We start from the raw sequence: 20213 nt of genomic DNA, 5'->3' as shown, positions 1-20213 counted from the left end.
TAATAACTGATTATCAATTTTCAAACTTGCATATCAGAGGAACAGGCCCTTCGGCCCTCCAAGCCCGCGCCACTCCCTGGTCCAAACTAGACCATTCTTTTGTATCCCTCCATTCCCACTCCATTCATGTGGCTATCTAGATAAGTCTTAAGCGTTCCCAGTGTGTCCGCCTCCACCACCTGGCCCGGCAGCGCATTCCAGGCCCCCACCACCCTCTGTGTAAAATACGTCCTTCTAATATGCAGAAGCAACTGTGCAAAAAGCTGCTTTCAGCAAATAATCTCAGTTGCTGGTAGCACATATTGGAAATTTGGAAGGGTGTCCCCTGTTTTCTGTCCAGTTAGTCAAACTGTCTCCAACAATTCAAAGTCAAAATAATTCCTGTTGCAATCAACATTCCAGTGATCCTTCCTGGGAGAGTGGCTGGTCTATCATCAAACCATCAGTTGCTCTTCGCCAGTATTGTATCTTGGATCAAATGCAAAAATACATTTTTAAACTGCAATGAATGCAATTATGTTTGGATATCAAAATGTTTTTGGTCTAATTTAAAATTCACATCTTGTGACAATGCTGGTCGCTTCAGGGGCTAGCAGCTGAAATATTAGGCTTTAGCAGCTGTAGATTGGTTGCCTGCTGCCCTCAAAGCAGAGGAAGCCTTGTATTGCAGGAAACAGCATGGGTTGCGACAGCTTCATTAACACACTGACCTTTTGAGACCAATCGATAAGACTTATATGTGGGGCAGGGTGGGCAGAAAAATAAAGCAAGATTTGTATCGCTGGACTCCCCTGAAGTTAACATTGTAAGTGAGTACAGTATGCTTGAAGTGTGGCCCAGATGCTACAAATACAATTTTGGGCAGGACTTTTAATCTGAATCAAACTTATCCTAGTATGTGGTACAAGTGCATAATGCATGTTGAGCTCATAGCAGTCAATGAAATCTGCACGTCCAATAATAGAGAGGCAGTGACTGACACACATTAGTACTTTGGGAACCTGCCATCACATTATTGGCCCAGATGTATTTTGGAAGTTATTCTTCATCATTGAAATGGATCTTTCCATTTTCTCATCCACCACAATGAGCCATGAACATTCTATTCATTCTTCTGGTGCCCCAACATTTCAACTTTGACGTTAAGCCACTAATATTCATAAGGATACATAGCCTTTTTATCTGTCATTTAGTTTGCCTGCAACTTGTCACTGATTTCTCCAGTACATCACCAGTTCTCATGCATGGGCAGCTTGCTAACTCTTAGAAGTATAAGTAGCTATGTCTATGTGGTGCTTTAATTATGATGGATGGGATGCATTCATTCTGGTACAGTCTTTAGTACAGTAGTCATTTATACTGCAGGCAGTTCAGGTTTACTTAGAAGAAAAATGGTACGTTAGCATGTGACTTAACTTTCATCCCATTAATAAAAATACTCTTTGTGTGCAAGTACTAAAGGCAGATAATGTACATAAGGCAGGAGACTATTGGTAATAACATGTTTTCAACTATTATTTTAGTTAAGTTTCATCTAAACTGTGGAAGTGACGTCTTATTGAACACTAAAATTAATGATAGATATATCTCTATTGGTCTTCATCAATATTCCAGAAGGTAAAAAGTTGGGCTTTCCAATTTTCTCAGTGATTGTAGTTGTGTTTCCTCCCTCCTTGAAAGTCATTAAATGTTATTACATATGAAAGTGAGAAGTATTAAGGACACACTGCTTCAAGACTGGGTTAAGTAATGGGTTAGAGTATCATTCTTTCTCCTTTGGGAACTGAATGAAAATCTTACTAAGATTGATTGAATAAATGTCTTCTTTCTAAGATAACTAAAATTCCTGAGTTTTGAAATTGCTTAGAAGTTTATCTATTAGTCTCACAAGTAGGCTTACAGTAACACTGCAATGAAGTTACTGTAAAAATCCGGCCACACTCCAGTGCCTGTTCGGGTACACTGAGGGAGAATTTAGCATGGCCAATGCACCTAACCAACACACCTTTCAGAATGTGGGAGGAAACTGGAGACCCAGAGGAAACCCACACAGACATGGGGAGAACGTGTAGACTCCGGACAGACAGTGGCCCAAGCTGGGAATCGAACCTGGATCCCAGGCGTTGTGAGACAGCAGTGCTAACCACTGTGCCACCGTGCCACCCCCTATGGAAGGATGCCATGGTAAAATAAATTGAATAAATGAGCTGGAATATGAAGCAGGTCTCAGTAACACTGAGTCTCTCCTCTTTTTCCTCCAGCACAAATTTCTGGCAGAAGTGAGTAAAGCAATTTTTAATACCCTCCACCCCTTCCTAAATGTCTAGAGTGGGGAAGGTGATTGGCATAATTATGCCATCCATCACCAATTCTGCCTCAATTGTCCCAGTGAAACATGTGCCTGAATGATGCAAAGGCAAATAATCTGACATTTAAGAAGTTCCAATGGAATAAAAGCAAAAAAAAATGTTAAGATCCATTTTTGATAGAAGTAGACAGCTCCGTCAGAGCACCTAGCTGCCTTTGACAAAATTCCACATGCCACCACCATTGTTACACAGCAATACCCAAAAACCTCTAGTGGGATAGATACACGACTTCTCCAAGTAAATGAGTCAGACCCTAGTACTTGGTTGGAATCAGGATTGGGTCAGAGCAGCTGTATTTTTGGCACTGGAGTGTAACGAGGGGAATTCCAAAGCCTGACTACCTAGTCATCTGGAATCACTAATCCATTAGAGTAGAAATCATCAAACACTCTGGCAATGAGCAATTATATTGAAAGCTTTAGTTCATGGAAATGGGTCCAGACATTTGTTAAAATGAACTATAGCCCAGGGTAATGTCTTGGTATAAGTAGAACCTGTAGTTTCAGTTCTATAATCTTATTAGGAGATAAACCATTTAATTCCATTCCAGCTTTTCATCATGTGAACGTTTGATCAGGTTGGTGGTGGTACATTGCAGATCACTCGAGGAGTCCCAGTTGCTGTGGCAAAGTGCACTTTTACTAGCATATTATAGTCTGGAGGTATGGTTTGTGGATCGCAACGGTAGAGGCTTCAACTTTCTTTCCATCGCATGGCTGATCAGAAATCTCTTACTCCTGCCATTTGAGAATGTTGGAAGAATTTGCAGGTTGATATTAAACTTCTTTGACCCTGTTATGAACACACCTTCCTTGGGCACCAAGTCCAGAGGCAGGGCTTCTGACTGACAGACAGAGACAATACCCACTGCACTGCAAGACCTCTCTGTTTAACCTGTATAATTAGTGCACCTATCAACTTTCCTCTCAACTAATACAGACAGGCTGCTTTTACTCATGTGCTGACCTTTTACAATCTCAGAAACTGATGTGCAAATCAAGACATGGCTTTTTTTGTGAGTGGTATTGATAATGCTTCAGTAAGCCACAGATGAGAACACTAAAATGGTTTCCTCGGAGGAATAAAATAATAAACATAATTTGGGAACGTTTAAATTATAAAAAAACAAATTATTGATTAAATGCAAAATCTCAGTTTTTATGTCAAGTGCACTAATGATTAGGAAAATATTTCAATAACTGAGGTGACGTTGGCATCTGTCCATAGATTTCCATATTGGTTAACATTTTTGAAGGCATTTATATTTAAATTTTGAAGTTGCATTAACAATTATTTGAATTAACCAAAACGACAAAATCTGGTTATCTGGAGCCAGTCCTGGGCGGTATTTAAGTTTCAATTCCAGTTGGGCAATTCCCATTTAAGGCGAATTGGCCATTGCCCCTTCCCTCCCCCCCCCCCCCTGAATTTGATAGGTACCGAAACACGTGATGGTTTAAAAGGAAACCGGCCACAGTTCGCCTGCTCCATCTCCAGGTTTTACATGATACCCTGATAAAATTAAGATCATCCGATGTATCGCAGATGCAAAGTGAATATATAAGCAACAATTTATCGGTTACAGTATTAATATTAATCTAACCAGGCTAGTTACCCCTATCAGTCAATGATCTGTTTACAGATCATTGAAATGAGAGATAAACGGGTATATTCCTATTCTATTTAGTTGGTCAGTGAGGACATGGGAGCTGTTTTTGAACAATTGTTTCCATTGAAACCTGTTCTCTCTTGTTCAGAGAGCCCTCTTTTATTTTTGAAAGTAAAAGTGTCTATATGATCAAATACTGATTACATTTGGCGTTATTTAATAAAGTAGTCACAGCTTGAAGGAAAAGAATGGGTTACTATTTGTTTTCGAAGATGTTTAAAATTACACTTGTACCTTTCGGTGGCGCCCACGAATAATTCTAATCACTGCTTGAGTTAACGCGTTAGAAAGGATTGATGCGTGTTTTCTGTCGGCTTCACTGTAAGAGAAGTGTTTCTAATACCACTGACATAACACCTTAAAATGTAATGAGTTAGTCACTTTCCGAGGTACTACTGTGCAGAAATCACGTTCGTTATGCCGCGCCCTTTTCCATCTGATTTTAACCTGAGTATCAGATGTATAATTGAACCAAAATAAGCAGGGACGTTCAATGATGAAAAGTTGTTAAATGCTTGGTCAGGTAAGGTGCCTCCTCCGTCTAAACATCATCATGGAGATCTTAATAGATACATTTTAAGTTTATGATAAAATATGTTGATAATACAGTAAAGACTCCGAATCCATCGTGGTAAGACTATTAGATTAATGACCCGACAGCAAGGAAAATTTCCATTGGTTTAAACTTTGTATCTCTCAATTACTAGGAATGTGAGTGTAAAAAACCTCTCTGATAACTTAAACATTGATGACTTAATGCTGCAGTCAACCAATTCATCTTCCAATCATAACAGTCACAACTGAGAAAATATTATAATTTTTGATCTCAGATATATTATTAATGATGGCAGGAATCCTGGAAAAGAAACACTTTGGAAGGTTGGCCAACAAGGCTAAGCTTCATTATTGATGTAGGAATGTGATGCTTTGTCCGTGTGAACAGTTCCAAATAGCTGTGATGCTGATCTTCAATAAAATAATGTTATTGTGTGACTGCAATCTTAAAATTCGGGTGTCACGTTGGCCTTAAGGTATGAAGTACAAATAAATGGCGCCGTATCAATAACACAAGTTAATATGAATTTATTGGTAGATGTCTGAAAACTAAGTATTAATGTTATGGTTAATAAATGGCGTGTTGCTGATGATAAAGCCGAGTAATGACATTGTCAACAGATTAATTAAAAGTATAGACGTCTAAAGGACCTTTGCTCATCGTATTTTTCACTAACGGATACGATTCTTTATAATTTAAAGTAAGCCTTTCTAATGGAGGTGTTAATATGTAGATCGGCCATGATAACATTCAAATGAATAGGACAAGCAAAAACATTCTGAAAAAGATGGACGCCTAATGAATCCGAGTGAAATCCTTTCTGGATTGGTGGGGAGGAATGTGCATGTGTTCGGTCAATGATCGGTGATGTTCGTGTGTTCGGATTTATTAAGAATCAAGACATGTCTCTCTCTGGCAGCGTGGCTGTGCTGAGAGGTGATGCTGGGTAAAGCGCAGTGCTAAAACTGCTTTTCACATATTCCTCCTGCTGCTGCTGCTTGCTGCTTTTCAACCGAGAGAGACAGCGTTTGCCAACGAGGTGTTTATTGTTTTTTTCTGTATTTTCTTCTCCCCTTTCGTGAAACGGCGTTATGCAAAGGATCTGAGTCTTGCAACAAATCCTGAAAAGGGAAGGATTATATCGTGCTTGCAGTATTTTTTTCGGCAATGCAAAAGATTATGCAGCATATATCCGTCTTCCTGGTTTCTTGGTTTTGCGGACTGGCGCTGGGTGCCTCTTCTCCCACCAGTGTACAAATAGGTGAGTTATCGTCAAGCAAAACAACCGTAATTAGGAAGCAAACTACAAATGTCTCTTTTTCTGATATCTGAAATGTTATAATTCTAGTGATCGTTTCTGCCTTTCTGCAATCGCTGTCATTAAATGTTTGACTTGACAGAGTGGTAGAATTTTTAAAAACTTTCCCAATGGAGATTCTTAAATCGCTTAATATTTCAGCCTTCACGATTTCAATATAAATATGTTTGCGCCACCGTCTTAATTCCATTTTGATCACAAAGCATAAATGCGTTGCTGCACAATTAAGATTCCTTCAATGAATTACAGTCCGGATAAAAACAATTGTTGTTCCTCGGTTACAGGAGGGCTATTCCCAAGAGGGGCAGATCAGGAATACAGCGCCTTTCGTTTAGGAATTTTTCAACATAATTCGCATGAACTGAGGCTGACGCCCCATGTTGACAATTTGGAGGTGGCAAACAGCTTCGCCATAACCAATGCGTGTAAGTATTCTTTCAAACCGAGGCAGGGTAATGTTAGGTGTATTGGAATGCTCGGGTCCCTTAGCATGAGAAGGGACAGCTCATCTCGCGTTTTATTTGAATGTTAATCTGCCTGAACTTGATGACTGGCTGGATGTTGTATGTCTGTGCTAGGCTGCTTTTACCGTGTAACGTCTGGGGAAAGTAGTGTTGTGAGCATTGAAGGTCGCATTTAGAGAGAAAAAAAATCACACGCTCATTCCAATCGCCAGTTGCAAACCTGGTGCGTGGTGAACTCGAAGTGTTATATAATTTGTTGTATCTCAAATGGCAGTCGGTTCGCTGTTTGGAACAGGATGGCAGTGGTCGCCAGCACTGTATCACCTATTTGAGTCACATCCCTATTAAGTGAACCAGTGTCACAATAACTAAGGAACGACTGAGTTTCCAGCGGGTTATTAAATCGGAAGGATTTAATTGTCAGCCAATCTCGGTATACCAATGTTCACTTTAAAAAAACTAATATTGAAGCCGATATCGTTTATTGTAACTTTCTAAAGTCACAAAAAGAGGTCACATCAGTGATCCACTGCTGACGTCATAGCACTGCAGTGGTATAACCAGCATTTAGTTCATTGAGTCTGTATTCATCAGAGTTAGTCTCTCAATCTGTCTCAGAGTGGCTCTCTGTAACACGGATTTTTAATAGAAAGGGGAGAGTTAGTTGTACCCTCCTGAATGAAAACTGTGACTCAGACATTCTTTTTTTTAAAAATAGAGTATCTTGTTTGATGGATTGATGGGAGGGGGGGGGGGGTGCGTACATTTCACTGCACCACATTAGCACAAAGCATCATAAAAGGAGAGCTACATAAGCATCTCTTCCAGTTACTGAGTCGACGCTCCGAGGTGTTATACAAACCACTGTGCTTATTACATGTGAACCCTTAAGTCGCGTCCCATATGTGCATTTTGACTGGCTTTGTGTCGAGTTTGTTGGTGGTTCCGTGTGGCTTTGATGTGCAATTGTCTCAATGGATGCTGGGCTGGCTGAGAACGACTGGCTGGATGCGATGTTGTCTCTTTTTTCGCGAGGCTGCAGGAACTAAATTGACTTAATTTACATACATTTGAGAAATAACAACCTGTCTCGAGTCAAAAGCTAAAAGCAGGAGCTCGGGAATGGTGTCCTGATTGGAATTTAAACAATGCGATTTCAAACAGTCGCTACATTTTTAAAAATTGAGCCACCTTGCTCCCGAATGCATGTTTCTGATTATATAATCGAGGCAGCTTTTTTAGAAATTGGTTTGTGAAAGCGAAGATTGATGGCTACTGCTGATGTTCAGTGTATTCCTGCTGTTCTTAGATTTCAGCGGGGAGGGGGGGGGGGGAGAGTGGTGTCGTTATTACAACGCTCATGCCAGTTACAAATAAAAATGCATCTTGGATCGTGGAAATGAAAATCTAAGACAAGCGCTCTCTTATTTGCAATAAAGAACCGTTTGCGTCGGAACTGGATAATTGTAAGGTGTGCGGAGGCGTTTGGTAATTTCGCAGCGCTCTGGAATAAAACATTTCTACAGATCTGTGTTCCTGCTGTCATTTCAAATGACACGGTGTATGTGTGTTGGAGGGGATTATGAATATTAATGCGACACAGCTAGTTCTCTGCACAGCACGAGTTCCTTTTTACTCTTGTGGCTAACGTTAATTGGGCTTTAGCAAAGCATCCGATGTACGTCACGGTTATCTGAGGGGTTGGAAAGGAGATGGGGACTGAAATCATTAGAGACAAAACCCTTCTCATCACTAACCCTGCTTCTCTCACACATTTCAGTCCGTGCCATTCATTTTGGAGACGATTGAAGTTTCAACTATCCTTCCAGGGATGTCTTGTTTCGTGTTATTAATAAATCATACAAGTCACGTTGATATGAATGGCTCAGTGTAAGATTAATATACAGGTTGGCCACGAACACTATCTTCACTTGTCACATTTTAGCCAGGTGGAGATTTCATTCATTCTGGCCCAAGGTCCAATGGCAAAGAGAAAATCCTCACTCATAAAATGGCTGGTTTTCGGTGCGTGCGAATTTAACTGACAACTTGGTGCAAATTAGTAACACATTAACCGGATCCCATTGCAAAAATTCCCAATCCCTTGCTTTGAAAAATAAACTGCCGGCCTTGAAGGGAGTTTAAGCGTAGTGCATCATTGGCCTCAAGTCGCCAGCAATTTTGAGACCTTTCCCGTTAGGTAGTTAGGCGTGGGATCTAAATAATGCCAGGATTCATTGATTTGATCAGATGTACCGCGGAGGCATCAATTCCTGCATTATCACTCACTCCCCATTGGGAGAGTTGAGTTGCAGAGGGCGCAGTGTGTTCACTTACCGCCAGGGGGAAGGCTGGGATCAAGAGAAAATGACAGAATTTTAGGCCGTTCTGCCCAACACATCTGTGCTGGAGTTTTAAGCTCTACCTGCTCGTCTTTTTAAAATCCCTCAGAACTTGCAGACAGCTTAAGCTCAAATTCAGCATAGGCATATTGAATGTGGAGTTTTGTTTCTTGTCACAAAGGTATTATTTTAAACGAGATTTTTCAATGATACTTTCGGATTATTGGATCCTTGATATGGAGCATTTTAAAAATCGGCACATTGCACTGCCTGAATCGGGCACTATCCGCTGGATTCAGTGTCCGTTTAGCGCCTACAATTCTGCAAACGTTCCTAATACTAACAGATTTGATGTGATAAATATCGGTTTGCACGGGCAATGAAATCATATCAATTATTAAGGGGAATCATTTCAACACTTAGAAGAAATTACAACAGTGATTAAGGTGGATTAGTGCGCGTGTAGATCTTTGGAACAAATGGATCAACATTCCACACGGCAGCAATTTTTGACGAATAAACAGAAATTGACTATTAGTAATGCCATTAGAACGGCTATTGGGCAAATCAAAGATCCGAGTAAGCCCGACTCAAACATCCACAAACAGGCTTTTAGTGGGGTTTACTAGATAGCAAAAAGGAATGGGAACACTGACTACTTTCATTCCTCGGAATCTGAGAATGCAGAAGCCGACCATAGCACCGTTACCACTGCCCAACTGGACCAGTTAATTTATCATGGACTGCTGATTAAATGGAGGACTGGCCTGGTCTGCGCTACTTAGCTACTTGCCGGGTAAATTCGTTGATCTGCCAGGGCAGCTTTGGCTGTTCTTTATTAATGATGTACAAGAAAAGCCATAGAACGACAGCAACATTTGAATCGAGGTCATTCTCGAGAACAGAGTACACCAATCATCTCATTAGTTATTGTCAGGTTGTAATTTTGTTATGGTCCGTTTATGGGAAAGCCATGAAATAATCACGGTAAATATATTAAGTCAGGGAATTAGTGTAAAACCATGACCAATCACGGACAGTTCTTAATTATATCTGAAAATGATGTCTGGAAAATCAAGCCACCCAAACAACTGGGAGAGAATAGCGGGATTCATGAACTTCGTACATCTGCCAAGACACAATTGTTTAACATTTTTCTCTCAATGTTTATTGTTTCTTCCCCTTTTCCCCTTCCCCAACCAGGTTATGTGAATGTTACAACCTAAACCAAAACAATTGCACCTAATTGTCCACTGTTTTCTGTGAAGGGAGCCTAGAGTGTTGGTAGACAGGATGAGTGCTAGCATTTTCAGGTTTTGCAGCACCACCTGAGCCTGGTTTGGTTGAGTTAGATTCAGCAGGATTGTGGACTGAGGTAGGTTACGACTGGAGGTGAGGTGCTGCTGGAGCTTCACTCCTAAGGCAAGCCAAGAGCGACTTGCCTTGACATCAAGGCACCATTTAATTGAGTGTAACATCAAGGAATCCAAGTAGAATTGATATCAATGGGAATTGTAGGGAAAACGATTGTAGTCATATCTAGAACAAAGGAACATGGTTGTGGTTATTGGAGGCTACTCACCTCAGGCCCTGCTGCAAAAGTTCCTCAGTGAGGTGACCTAGCCTCAACTATCCTCAGCTGCTTCATCAATGACCTTCCCTCCAGCATGATGATGGAAGTGGGGCAGTTTGCTGATGCGTTACACAGTGTCCAGTGTGATTTTGTGCTTATGGGGGTAGGGCCTGGGTGGGATTGTGGTCGGTGCAGACTCGATGGGCCGAATGGCCTCTCTCTGTACTGTCGGGTTTCTATGATTTCTATGATTTCTCAGATACTGAAGCATGCAGCAAGACCTGGGCAACATTCTAGTTTGGGCTCATAAGTGGCAAGTAACATTCGCACCACATACATGCCAGGCAATAACCATTTCCAATAAGAGAGAATCTAACTGTCTTCCTTTGACATTCAACGTCATTAATATCATTCCGCGATCAACATCCTAAGGGTTACCATTGACCAGAAACTAAACTGGGACAGCCAGTTTAAATGCCAGGACAACAAGGGCAGATCAGACGCTGGGAATTCTGAAGGAAATCATTCATCTGCTAACTCCTCAAAGCAAAGAACAGTACAGCACAGGAACATGCCCTCATTGTTCCAGTGGAGCAGCTAGAGTGGTGTTTTCAGGAGAGGAGAGCTAGTGGGTAAGAGGTGTTTTTAAATTACTCTATTTTCGGAGTGTTTTTTTTCTCTAAGGCAGCTGGGAGGGTAAAACCGGAAGTAGGCCCCAGTGACACCTGGGGAGTTTTTTTTTCCTTTGAAAAGCAGGCCGCTCTATCCAGAGGGCAGCGTTGTGAGCGGGCGGTGGAGTGAAGGCTGAAGGGCTTTGGCTCAACGGGCTTAGGAGGAAACGGGCGAGGCAGGGTAGGTTTAGTTCTTAGTTTTTAAAAACTTAAAAACAAAGCAAATAAAATAAGGATGGAGGGTCAGGTGATGTGTTGTTCCTGCATGATGTGGGAGCTGGTGGACCCCATTGTGGTTCCCAGTGAGCATGTCTGCAGGAAGTGCTGGTTGCTTGAGGAACTCCGGCTCAGGGTTGATGAGCTGGATTCTGAGCTTCAGACACTGCGACACATCAGGGAGGGGGTGAGTTACCTGGACGCTGTGTTTCAGGAGGCAGTCACACCCCTTGGACTAACTAACTTGAATTCAGCTAGTGGTCAGGGACAAGAGGGTGTGGCTGCGAGTGAGGCAGGTAGCGGGATCCAGGAGGTAGAGTTCCAGGAGCCTCAGTCCCTGAACCTGTCCAACAGGTTTGAGATTCTTGCTCCCTGTGTGGACGGGAACGGGGACTGCAGGGAGGATGAGCAAACTGACCACAGAACTGTGGTACAGGGAGCCGTTCAAGTGGGGGGAGAAAAAAGAAATGTAGTTGTAATTGGGGATAGTATAGTTCGGGGCATTGACACAGTTCTCTATGACCCGATCGAGAATCCCGAAGGTTGTGTTGCTTGCCTGGTGCTCGGGTTCAGGATATCTCATCTGGGCTGCAGAGGAACTTGGAGTGGGGGGGTAAAAATCCAGTTGTGGTCCACGTAGGTACCAACGACATAGGTAGAACAGGAACAGAGGTTCTGCTAAGGGCATATGAAAAGCTAGGAGCAAAATTAAAAAGCAGAATCAAAAAGGTAATAATCTCTGGACCTGAGCCACGAGCGAATTGGCACAGGGTCAACAAGATTAAGGAGGTAAATGCGTGGCTCAGAGATTGGTGTGGGAGGAATGGGTTTGAATTCATGGGACATTGGCACCAGTATTGGGGAAGAGGGGACCTGTTCCGATGGGATGGTCTTCATCTGAATCGTGCTGGGACCAGAGTCCTGGCGAATCGTATAACTAGGGCTGTAGATAAGGCTTTAAACTAAATAGTGGGGGGGAGGGTTCAGTTGTATGGAGAATTAGAAATTCATAGATGAAGGAGAGGGTAGGAGTGCAGGTTAATGATGAGGACTTTCAACTAGTTAAAGGAGCCGAGGACTCAGGAGAGGTTAGTAAAGTTTCCAGACCACGTAATAGAACAGAGAGTATGGAAGGTGGCAGGAATCTAACCTCAGGCAGAGTAAAAAAGGTGACAAGCATGAGAAGGGAGGTGGTCAACACAGTGCAAGGAGATGATCTGGGGAAGAATAACCAGTCTGTGACAGGAAGGGACAGAGCATGCAAACAAAGGAATGCACTAACAAATCGGGTCCAGGTAAGAAAGACTAACATAAAGACACTTTACCTGAATGCACGTAGCATTCGAAACAAAGTGAATGAGTTGACGGCACAAATCAGTACAAATGGGTATGACCTAGTGGCCATTACAGAAAGGTGGTTGCAGGGTGATCAGGACTGGAAACTAAATATCCAGGGGTATCAGACAATTCGGAAGGATAGATAGGAAGGAAAAGGAGGTGGGGTAGCTCTGTTAATTAAGAATAACATCAGGGCAGTAGTGAGAGATGATGTAGGTTCTAAGGAGCAAAATGTCGAATGAATGAGGGTGGAGATAAGGAATAGTGAGGGGAAAAAGTCACTGGTCGGCGTAGTCTATAGACCCCCAAATAATAACTTCAAGGTGGGGCGGGTTATAAACAAAAAAAAAAAACAGATGCATGTAAAAATGGAACAGCAATAATAATGGGGGATTTTAACCTCCATGTTGATTGGTCAACTCAAGTCAGACGCGGTGGACTTGAGGAAGAGTTCTTAGAATGCTGTCGGGATAGTTTCCTCGAACAGTATGTTACAGAACCTACGAGGGAGCAAGCTATCTTGGATCTGGTCCTGTGTAATGAGACAGGTAAAATTAATGATCTCCTTGTGAGGGATCCTCTTGGAATGAGTGATCACAACATGGTTGAATTTCTAATACAGATGGAGGGTGAGAAAGTAGGGTCCCAAACCAGTGTCCTCTGCTTGAACAAGGGGGATTACAATAGGATGAGGGCGGAGCTGGCTAATGTAGACTGGGAACACAGACTAATTGGTGGGACAGTTGAGGAACAGTGGAGGATTTTTAAGGAGATTTTTCTCAGTACTCAGCAAAAATATATTCCAGTGAAAAAGAAGGAATGTAAGAAAAGGGATAACCAGCCATGGATAACTAAGGAAATAAAGGAGAGTATCAAAGTAAAAACCAATGTATACAGAGTGGCCAAAATTAGTGGGGAACTAGAAGATTGGGAAGGCTTTAAAAAACAACAAAGAACTACGAAGAAAGCAATAAAGAAAGGAAAGATAGATTATGAAAGTAAACTAGCACAAAATATAAAAACTGATAGTAAAAGTTTTTACAAATATATAAAACGGAAAAGAGTGGCTAAAGTAAATGTTGGTCCCTTAGAAGATGAGAAGGGGGATTTAATAATAGGAAACGAGGAAATGGCCGAGGCCTTAAACAAGTTTTTTGTGTCGGTCTTCACAGTGGAGGACACAAATAGCATACCAATAATTGATGGTCATGGGACTGTAGGGGGTGAGGACCTTAAAACGATCACTATTACTAAAGAGGTAGTGCTGGGTAGGCTAATGGGACTAAAGGTAGACAAGTCCCCTGGTCCGGATGGAATACATCCCAGGGTACTAAAAGAAACGGCAGAAGTAATAGCAAATGCATTAGTTGTAATTTATCAAAATTCACTGAACTCTGGGGAGGTGCCAGCTGATTGGGAAACAGCTAATGTAACGCCACTGTTTAAAAAAGGAGGTAGACAAAAGGCAGGTAACTACAGGCCGGTTAGCTTAACATCCGTAGTTGGGAAAATGCTGGAATCTATCATTTAGGAAGGAATAGCAGAACACCTGGAAAAGAATGGTTCAATCAAGCAGACGCAACATGGATTCATGGAGGGAAAGTCATGTTTGACTAATTTACTGGAATTTTTTCAGGATATAGTGAGTGCGGGTGACAGAGGGGAACCGGTGGATGTGGTGTATTTAAATTTCCAGAAGGCATTCGATAAGGTGCCTCACAAAAGGTTGCTGCATAAGATAAAGGTACATGGAGTTGGGGGTAAAGTGTTAGCGTGGATTGAGGATTGGCTATCTAACAGAAAGCAGAGAGTTGGAATAAATGGGTGCTTTTCCGGTTGGCAATCAGTGACTAGTGGCGTGCCGCAGGGATCGGTGCTGGGGCCTCAACTATTTACCATATACATAGACGATCTGGAGGAGGCGACCGAGTGTAGGGTAACAAAGATCGCGGATGACACAAAGATGAGTGGGTAAACAAATTGCGTGGAGGACACAGAGAGTCTGCAGAGAGATTTGGATAGGCTAATTGAGTGGGCAAGGATCTGGCAGATGGAGTATAAATGTGAGGTTATCCACTTTGGAAGGAATAATGGTAAAATGAACTATTATTTAAACGGTGAAAAATTACAACATGCTACTGAGCAGAGGGACCTGGGGGTCCTTGTGCATGAATCACAAAAACTCAGTTTGCAGGTGCAGCAGGTAATCAAGAAGGCGAATGGAATGTTGGCCTTTATTGCGAGAGGGATGGAGTATAAAAGCAGGGAGGTCTTGCTGCAACTGTACAGGGTACTGGTGAGGCCGCACCTAGAGTACTGTGTACAGTTTTGGTCCCCTTATTTAAGAAAGGATATATTAGCTTTGGAGGGGGTACAGAGAAGGTTCACCAGATTGATTCCGGAGATGAGGGGGTTAGCTTATGAGGAGAGATTGAGTAGACTGGGCCTGTACTCATTGGAGTTTAGAAGGTTGAGGGGAGATCTTTAGAGACATATAAGATAATGAAGGGGCTCGACAGGGTAGAAGCAGCGAGGTTATTTCCACTTGCAATGAAAACAAGAACTAGGGGGCATAGCCTCAAAATACGGGGGAGTCAATTTAGAACAGAGTTGAGGAAGAACTTCTTCCCCCAGAGGGTAGTGAATCTTTGGAATTCTCTGCCCAATGAAGCAGTAGAGGCTCCCTCGTTAAATGTGTTTAAGTCACAGATAGATTTTTAACCATTAAGGGAATTGAGGGTTATGGGGAGCGGGTGGGTAAGTGTAACTGAACCCACTATCAGATCAGCTATGATCTTATTGAATGGCAGAGCAGGCTTGAGGGGCTAGATGGCCTATTCCTGCTTCTATTCCTTATGTTCTTATGTTCTTTGGCCCTCCAAGCCTGCGCTGATCATGATGCCTGCCTAAACTAAAACCGTATGCACTTAGAGTCTGTATCCTTGCATTCCCATCCTATTCATGTATTCATCTAGTTGCCCCTTAAATGCCACGATTGTACCTGCTCCCACCACCTCCCAGGCAGCGCGTTCCAGACATTCACCATCCTCAGTATAAAAAAAACTTGCCTCACACGTCTTTAAACTTTTCCCCACGCACCTTAAACCTATAATCCCTAGTACTTGACTTTTCTACCCTAGGAAAGAGCATCTGACTATCCGCTCTGTCCATGCCACTCATAATCTTGTAAACCTCTATCAGGTCGCCCCTCAACCTCCGTCGTTCTAGTGAGAACAAACCAAGTTTATCCAACCTCTCCTCATAGCTAATACTCTCCAGACCAGGCAACATCCTGGTAAACCTCTTCTGTACCCTCTCCAAAGCATCCACATCCTTCTGGTAGTGTGGCAACTAGAATTGTACACAATATTCTAAATGAGGCCTAACTAAGGTTCTGTACAGCTGCAGCATGACCTGCGAATTTTTATATTTAATGCCCCGACCGATGAAGGCAAGCATCTCTTGCCACTTATGAGCCCAAACTCGAATACCTTATCCACCTGTGTTGCCACTTTTAGTGATCTGTGGACATGTACGCCCAGATCTCCCTGCCTGTCAATACTCCTAAGGGTCCTAAACTTGTCCACTATCTGCAAGGCGCAAGTCAGGAAAGTGATAGATACTCTCTATTTACCTGAATGAGTGCAGTTCCAACAACACTGAAGGTTGACAGCTTCTAGAACAAAGCAGCCCGCTTGATTGGTATGCTATTTACCAACTTAAACATTGATTCTGACCATCATCAGAGCACAGTGAGTGCCTGCCATATGTAAGATGCATGGCAGCAACTTACAAAGGCTTCTTCAGCAAAACCTCCCAGATCGTTGGCCGCTATCGCTTAGAAGGACAGCAGGAACACCATCAATCGCATGTTCTTCTTCCATTCCTTAATTGTCACTGGTCAAAATCCTGCAACTCCCCATCTAAAACATTGGCAGGTATACATTTATCACATGGATTGAGATGCTTCAAAAAGGCGTAGACAATTAAGGATGAGCAATAAATCTAGCCTTGCCAGATATGCATGCATCCCTTGCACACGTCAAAAAATTCAGTGTGATAAAGTTACTATCTATTTTGAAATTAGCTATAATTTGATTTCCCTTATTTGCTGATTGTCATTCCTTACAGAAGATCATTGATTTATTATGAATTCAAATCTATCAGTTATAATTTTCCTACAAATTTTTTCCCAATATATTTAATTTAAAAATTAGGAAAGACAAGTGGTAACCTAATTCATAGTGGAGCATCACAATGATAATCAACATCAAAAACAGAAAACGCTGGAAAATCTCAGCGTGTCTGATAGCATCTGTGGAGAGAGAACTGAGCTAATGTTTTGAGTCTGGATGACTCTTCATCCGATATCTTGGATATGTCCTAATCTGTAACAAAAGAGTAAATTTTATAGACTGTTTCTCCAGAAGTGGAAAAGGCAGTTAAGAATGTCAGTACGTTCAATTAGCAACCTTTGCAGCTTTCCATTTCACAGAATCACATAGTGCAGAAGAGGCTCTTTGTCCCATCGAGTCTGCACCAACTTATTTATTGATAACATTTTCTTTATTTCTCTCCATCTCTCTAAATTTACATACAAAACCTCTCTTTAAAATGTGCTCAGCCCCAGGACACACTTGTGGCTCAAGAAATAATGTTATAGAAAAAGTATATTGTACTAAAAACCAATTCCTGTGTTTGCTGCTATCAAAATCCTATGTGAAATTAGATTGGGACTCTTACTACAACTGGACAAAACCCATGCAACAAAACTACCCTTTATATAGTAGTAAATCCATAAATTCGCTGAGAGAGTTTACAGGACACAGAATATGAATTTCGTTGGGACATTCTCATGATCAGATCCCAAAAAACAGAAACCCAGGAAAAGCATTCCATTAACAACTTTTACACTTTTTGAAGGATTTGGTGGCACCTCTAGGGTGGTAGTTGTGGGAGCCCTCACAATATTTAAGAAGTAGTTAGATGATCACTTGAAATGCCATAACATTCAACGCAATGGGCCAAGCACCGGAAAATGGAATTCGGATAGGTGCTTGATGGCCAGCGCGAATAAAATGGGCCGAAAGTCCTCTGACTCTACAGACATTAATGCCAGGAACATCCTACAGATATTCACTCCCTTAGTGTGGGAAACAGAAAGTTCTACATTGCTTCAATAGAGGTTGCTGCTTTAAGATTGAGAGTGGAGCTGATTAGAAAGAGAGAAGGAGTTTGTACTGCATCTAATTATGCGTTACTGACCTGGACTGGTTGGTATAAGGACTGAGTGATGGAAGAGAAAGAAACACTTTCCAGCTCCAAGTCTGAACACAAAATTCATAATAGAAAAGCTACATTTGCAAGACAATGAAAATCCACGCATTGTGAATGAATGCAGTGGAAGCTCCACAGTTTCCAGATTTATTGTCTATTTTTCAAGTTAACATGCAACTCTGTCTGTGGCAACTTTCCTCGATCTTTTATAATTAACAGAATTCTTTCTCAGGAGTTATTTTCCACTTCAAGTCCATCAAAATATGCAAGATAAATTTGCATGGATGTTTTCCTGATTCCACAGTAACTTTGGTGGAAGGGCCCTACAAAAACAGCACAAACAGCAGTTATGTGGTTTCTGCAGTGAACATAATTAGGACAGCGTGGATTCTTTCTAACCTGCCCTAATGGTGTGGTTCAGCCTCAACCTTCAAGCAAGTTCCACCAAAATCATGGGGAATAATTAGGAGAACTCTCACAAAAATGGGGGAAGGGGTCATGAAAAGAGAGTATAGGGAATTCGGGATTCAGCTGAGAAGGAGGAAAGCAAATGTAGTAATCTCAGGATTGCTGCCTGTGCCACGGGAAGGTGAGGGCAGGAATGGAGTGAGGTGGAGGATGAATGTGTGGCTGAGGGACTGGTGCAGGAGGCAGGGATTCAGGTTCCTGGACCATTGGGACCTTTTTAGGGGCAGGTGTGACCTGTACACACAAAACGGGTGGCACTTGAATCCCAGGGGGACCAATATCCTGGCGGGAAGGTTGGCTAAGGCTACTGGGGAGAGTTTAAACTAGATAGGTTGGGGGGAGGGGATCGAGACGAGGTGACTGGGAGTGAGGAAGTTAGCTCGCAAACAGAGAATGGTTATAGACGGTGCAAGAGGGAGGATGGACGGGGGATAGAGAAGGGGAGAGCTCTGACCAAAGGATTGAGATGTGTTTACTTTAATGCCAGGAGTATAGTGAATAAAGGGGATGAGCTCAGAGCGTGGATCGATGCCTGGAAGTGTGATGTAGTGGCCATTACAGAGACTTGGATGTCTCAAGGTCAGGACTGGATACTCCAGGTGCCAGGATTCAGATGTTTCAGGAAGGACAGGGAGGGAGGCAAGAGAGGGGGTGGAGTGGCACTGCTGATCAGGGACAGTGTCACAGCTGTAGAGAAGGTGTATGCTGTGGAGGGATTGTCTACAGAATCTCTGTGGGTGGAAGTTCGGAGTGGGAAGGGGTCGATCACTTCACTGGGAGTTTTCTATAGGCCGCCCAATAGTAACAGGGAGGTGGAGGAGCAGATAGGGAAACAGATCCTGGAGAGATGCAGTAATAGCAGAGTTGTTGTGATGGGGGACTTTATTTTCCCAGACATAGATTGGAATATCGCTAGGGTAAGGGGATTGGATGGGGAGGAGTTCGTTAGGTGTGTTCAAGAGGGTTTCCTGACACAGCATGTGGACAAGCCTACAAGAGGAGAGGCTGTACTTGATCTGATACTGACCAATGAACCTGGACAGGTGTCAGATCTCTCAGTGGGAGAGCATCTTGGGGAGAGCGATCATAACTCTATCTCCTTTATGCTTGCATTGGAAAAAGAGAGGATCAGGCAAGCTAGGAAAGCGTTTATATGGAGTAAGGGGAAATATGAAGACATAAGGCAGCAAATTAGAGGAGTAAATTGGAAGGAGGTATTCTCGGGGAAATGTACTGAAGAGAGGTGGCAGTTTTTCAAGGAATGTCTGTCTAGAGTTCTACAGGACAACGTTCCGAGCAGACAGGGTGGTGTTGGTAAGTTAAAGGAACCGTGGTGCACGAAAGCTGAGCTGTACCTAGTCACGAAGAAAAGGAAAGCGTACAAAAGGTTCAGAGAGCTTGGCGAAGATCGGGATCTAGATGAGTACACGGCTTGTAGGAAGGGACTAAAGAAGGAAATTAGGAGAGCCAGAAGGGGTCACGAGAAGGCCTTGGCAGGTAGGATTAAGGAGAACCCTAAGGCGTTCTATAAATATGTGAAAAGTAAAAGGATGAGACGTGAAGGAATAGGGCCTATAAAAGGTGAAGGCGGGAAAGTCTGTACAGAACCAGTAGAAATGGCAGAGGTGCTTAATGAGTATTTTGCCTCGGTTTTCACAGTGGAGAAGGACCTGGGTGGATGTACTGCAGGCTTGTGGTGGACTGAAAAGATTGAGTATGTGGACTTTAACAAAGAGGTTGTGCTGGAATCTTTGAATGGCATCAAGATAGATAAGTCGCCAGGTCCGGATGGGATGTACCCCAGGTTACTGTGGGAGGCGAGGGAAGAGATTGCAGAGCCTCTGGCGATGATCTTTGCATCGTCGATGGAGACGGGAGAGGTGCCGGAGGATTGCGGATGTGGTTCCTATTTTCAAGAAGGGGAATAGGGATAGCCCAGGAAATTACCGACC

The 20213-nt window shown here is 42.6% G+C and overlaps 1 protein-coding gene across 3 annotated transcripts in view; it reads left to right on the top strand.

Moving 5' to 3' along the window:
* The first annotated feature begins 5761 nt into the window (after window positions 1–5761).
* gria2b (glutamate receptor, ionotropic, AMPA 2b) overlaps window positions 5762–20213 on the top strand; it is a 196290-nt gene continuing 181838 nt past the window's right edge. For all 3 annotated transcript variants that reach the window (XM_078211989.1, XM_078211978.1, XM_078211968.1), the window contains exons 1-2: window positions 5762–5855; window positions 6197–6337. In XM_078211989.1, the coding sequence (XP_078068115.1) occupies window positions 5762–5855; window positions 6197–6337 (235 nt within the window). The remainder of the gene's footprint in view (window positions 5856–6196; window positions 6338–20213) is intronic.

Source organism: Mustelus asterias, chromosome 1 (genome assembly GCF_964213995.1).
Source record: "Mustelus asterias chromosome 1, sMusAst1.hap1.1, whole genome shotgun sequence".
Lineage (NCBI taxonomy): Eukaryota > Metazoa > Chordata > Chondrichthyes > Carcharhiniformes > Triakidae > Mustelus > Mustelus asterias.
The sequence above is the reverse complement of the archived record's forward strand: the minus strand, read 5'-3'. Positions and strand labels throughout refer to the sequence as shown.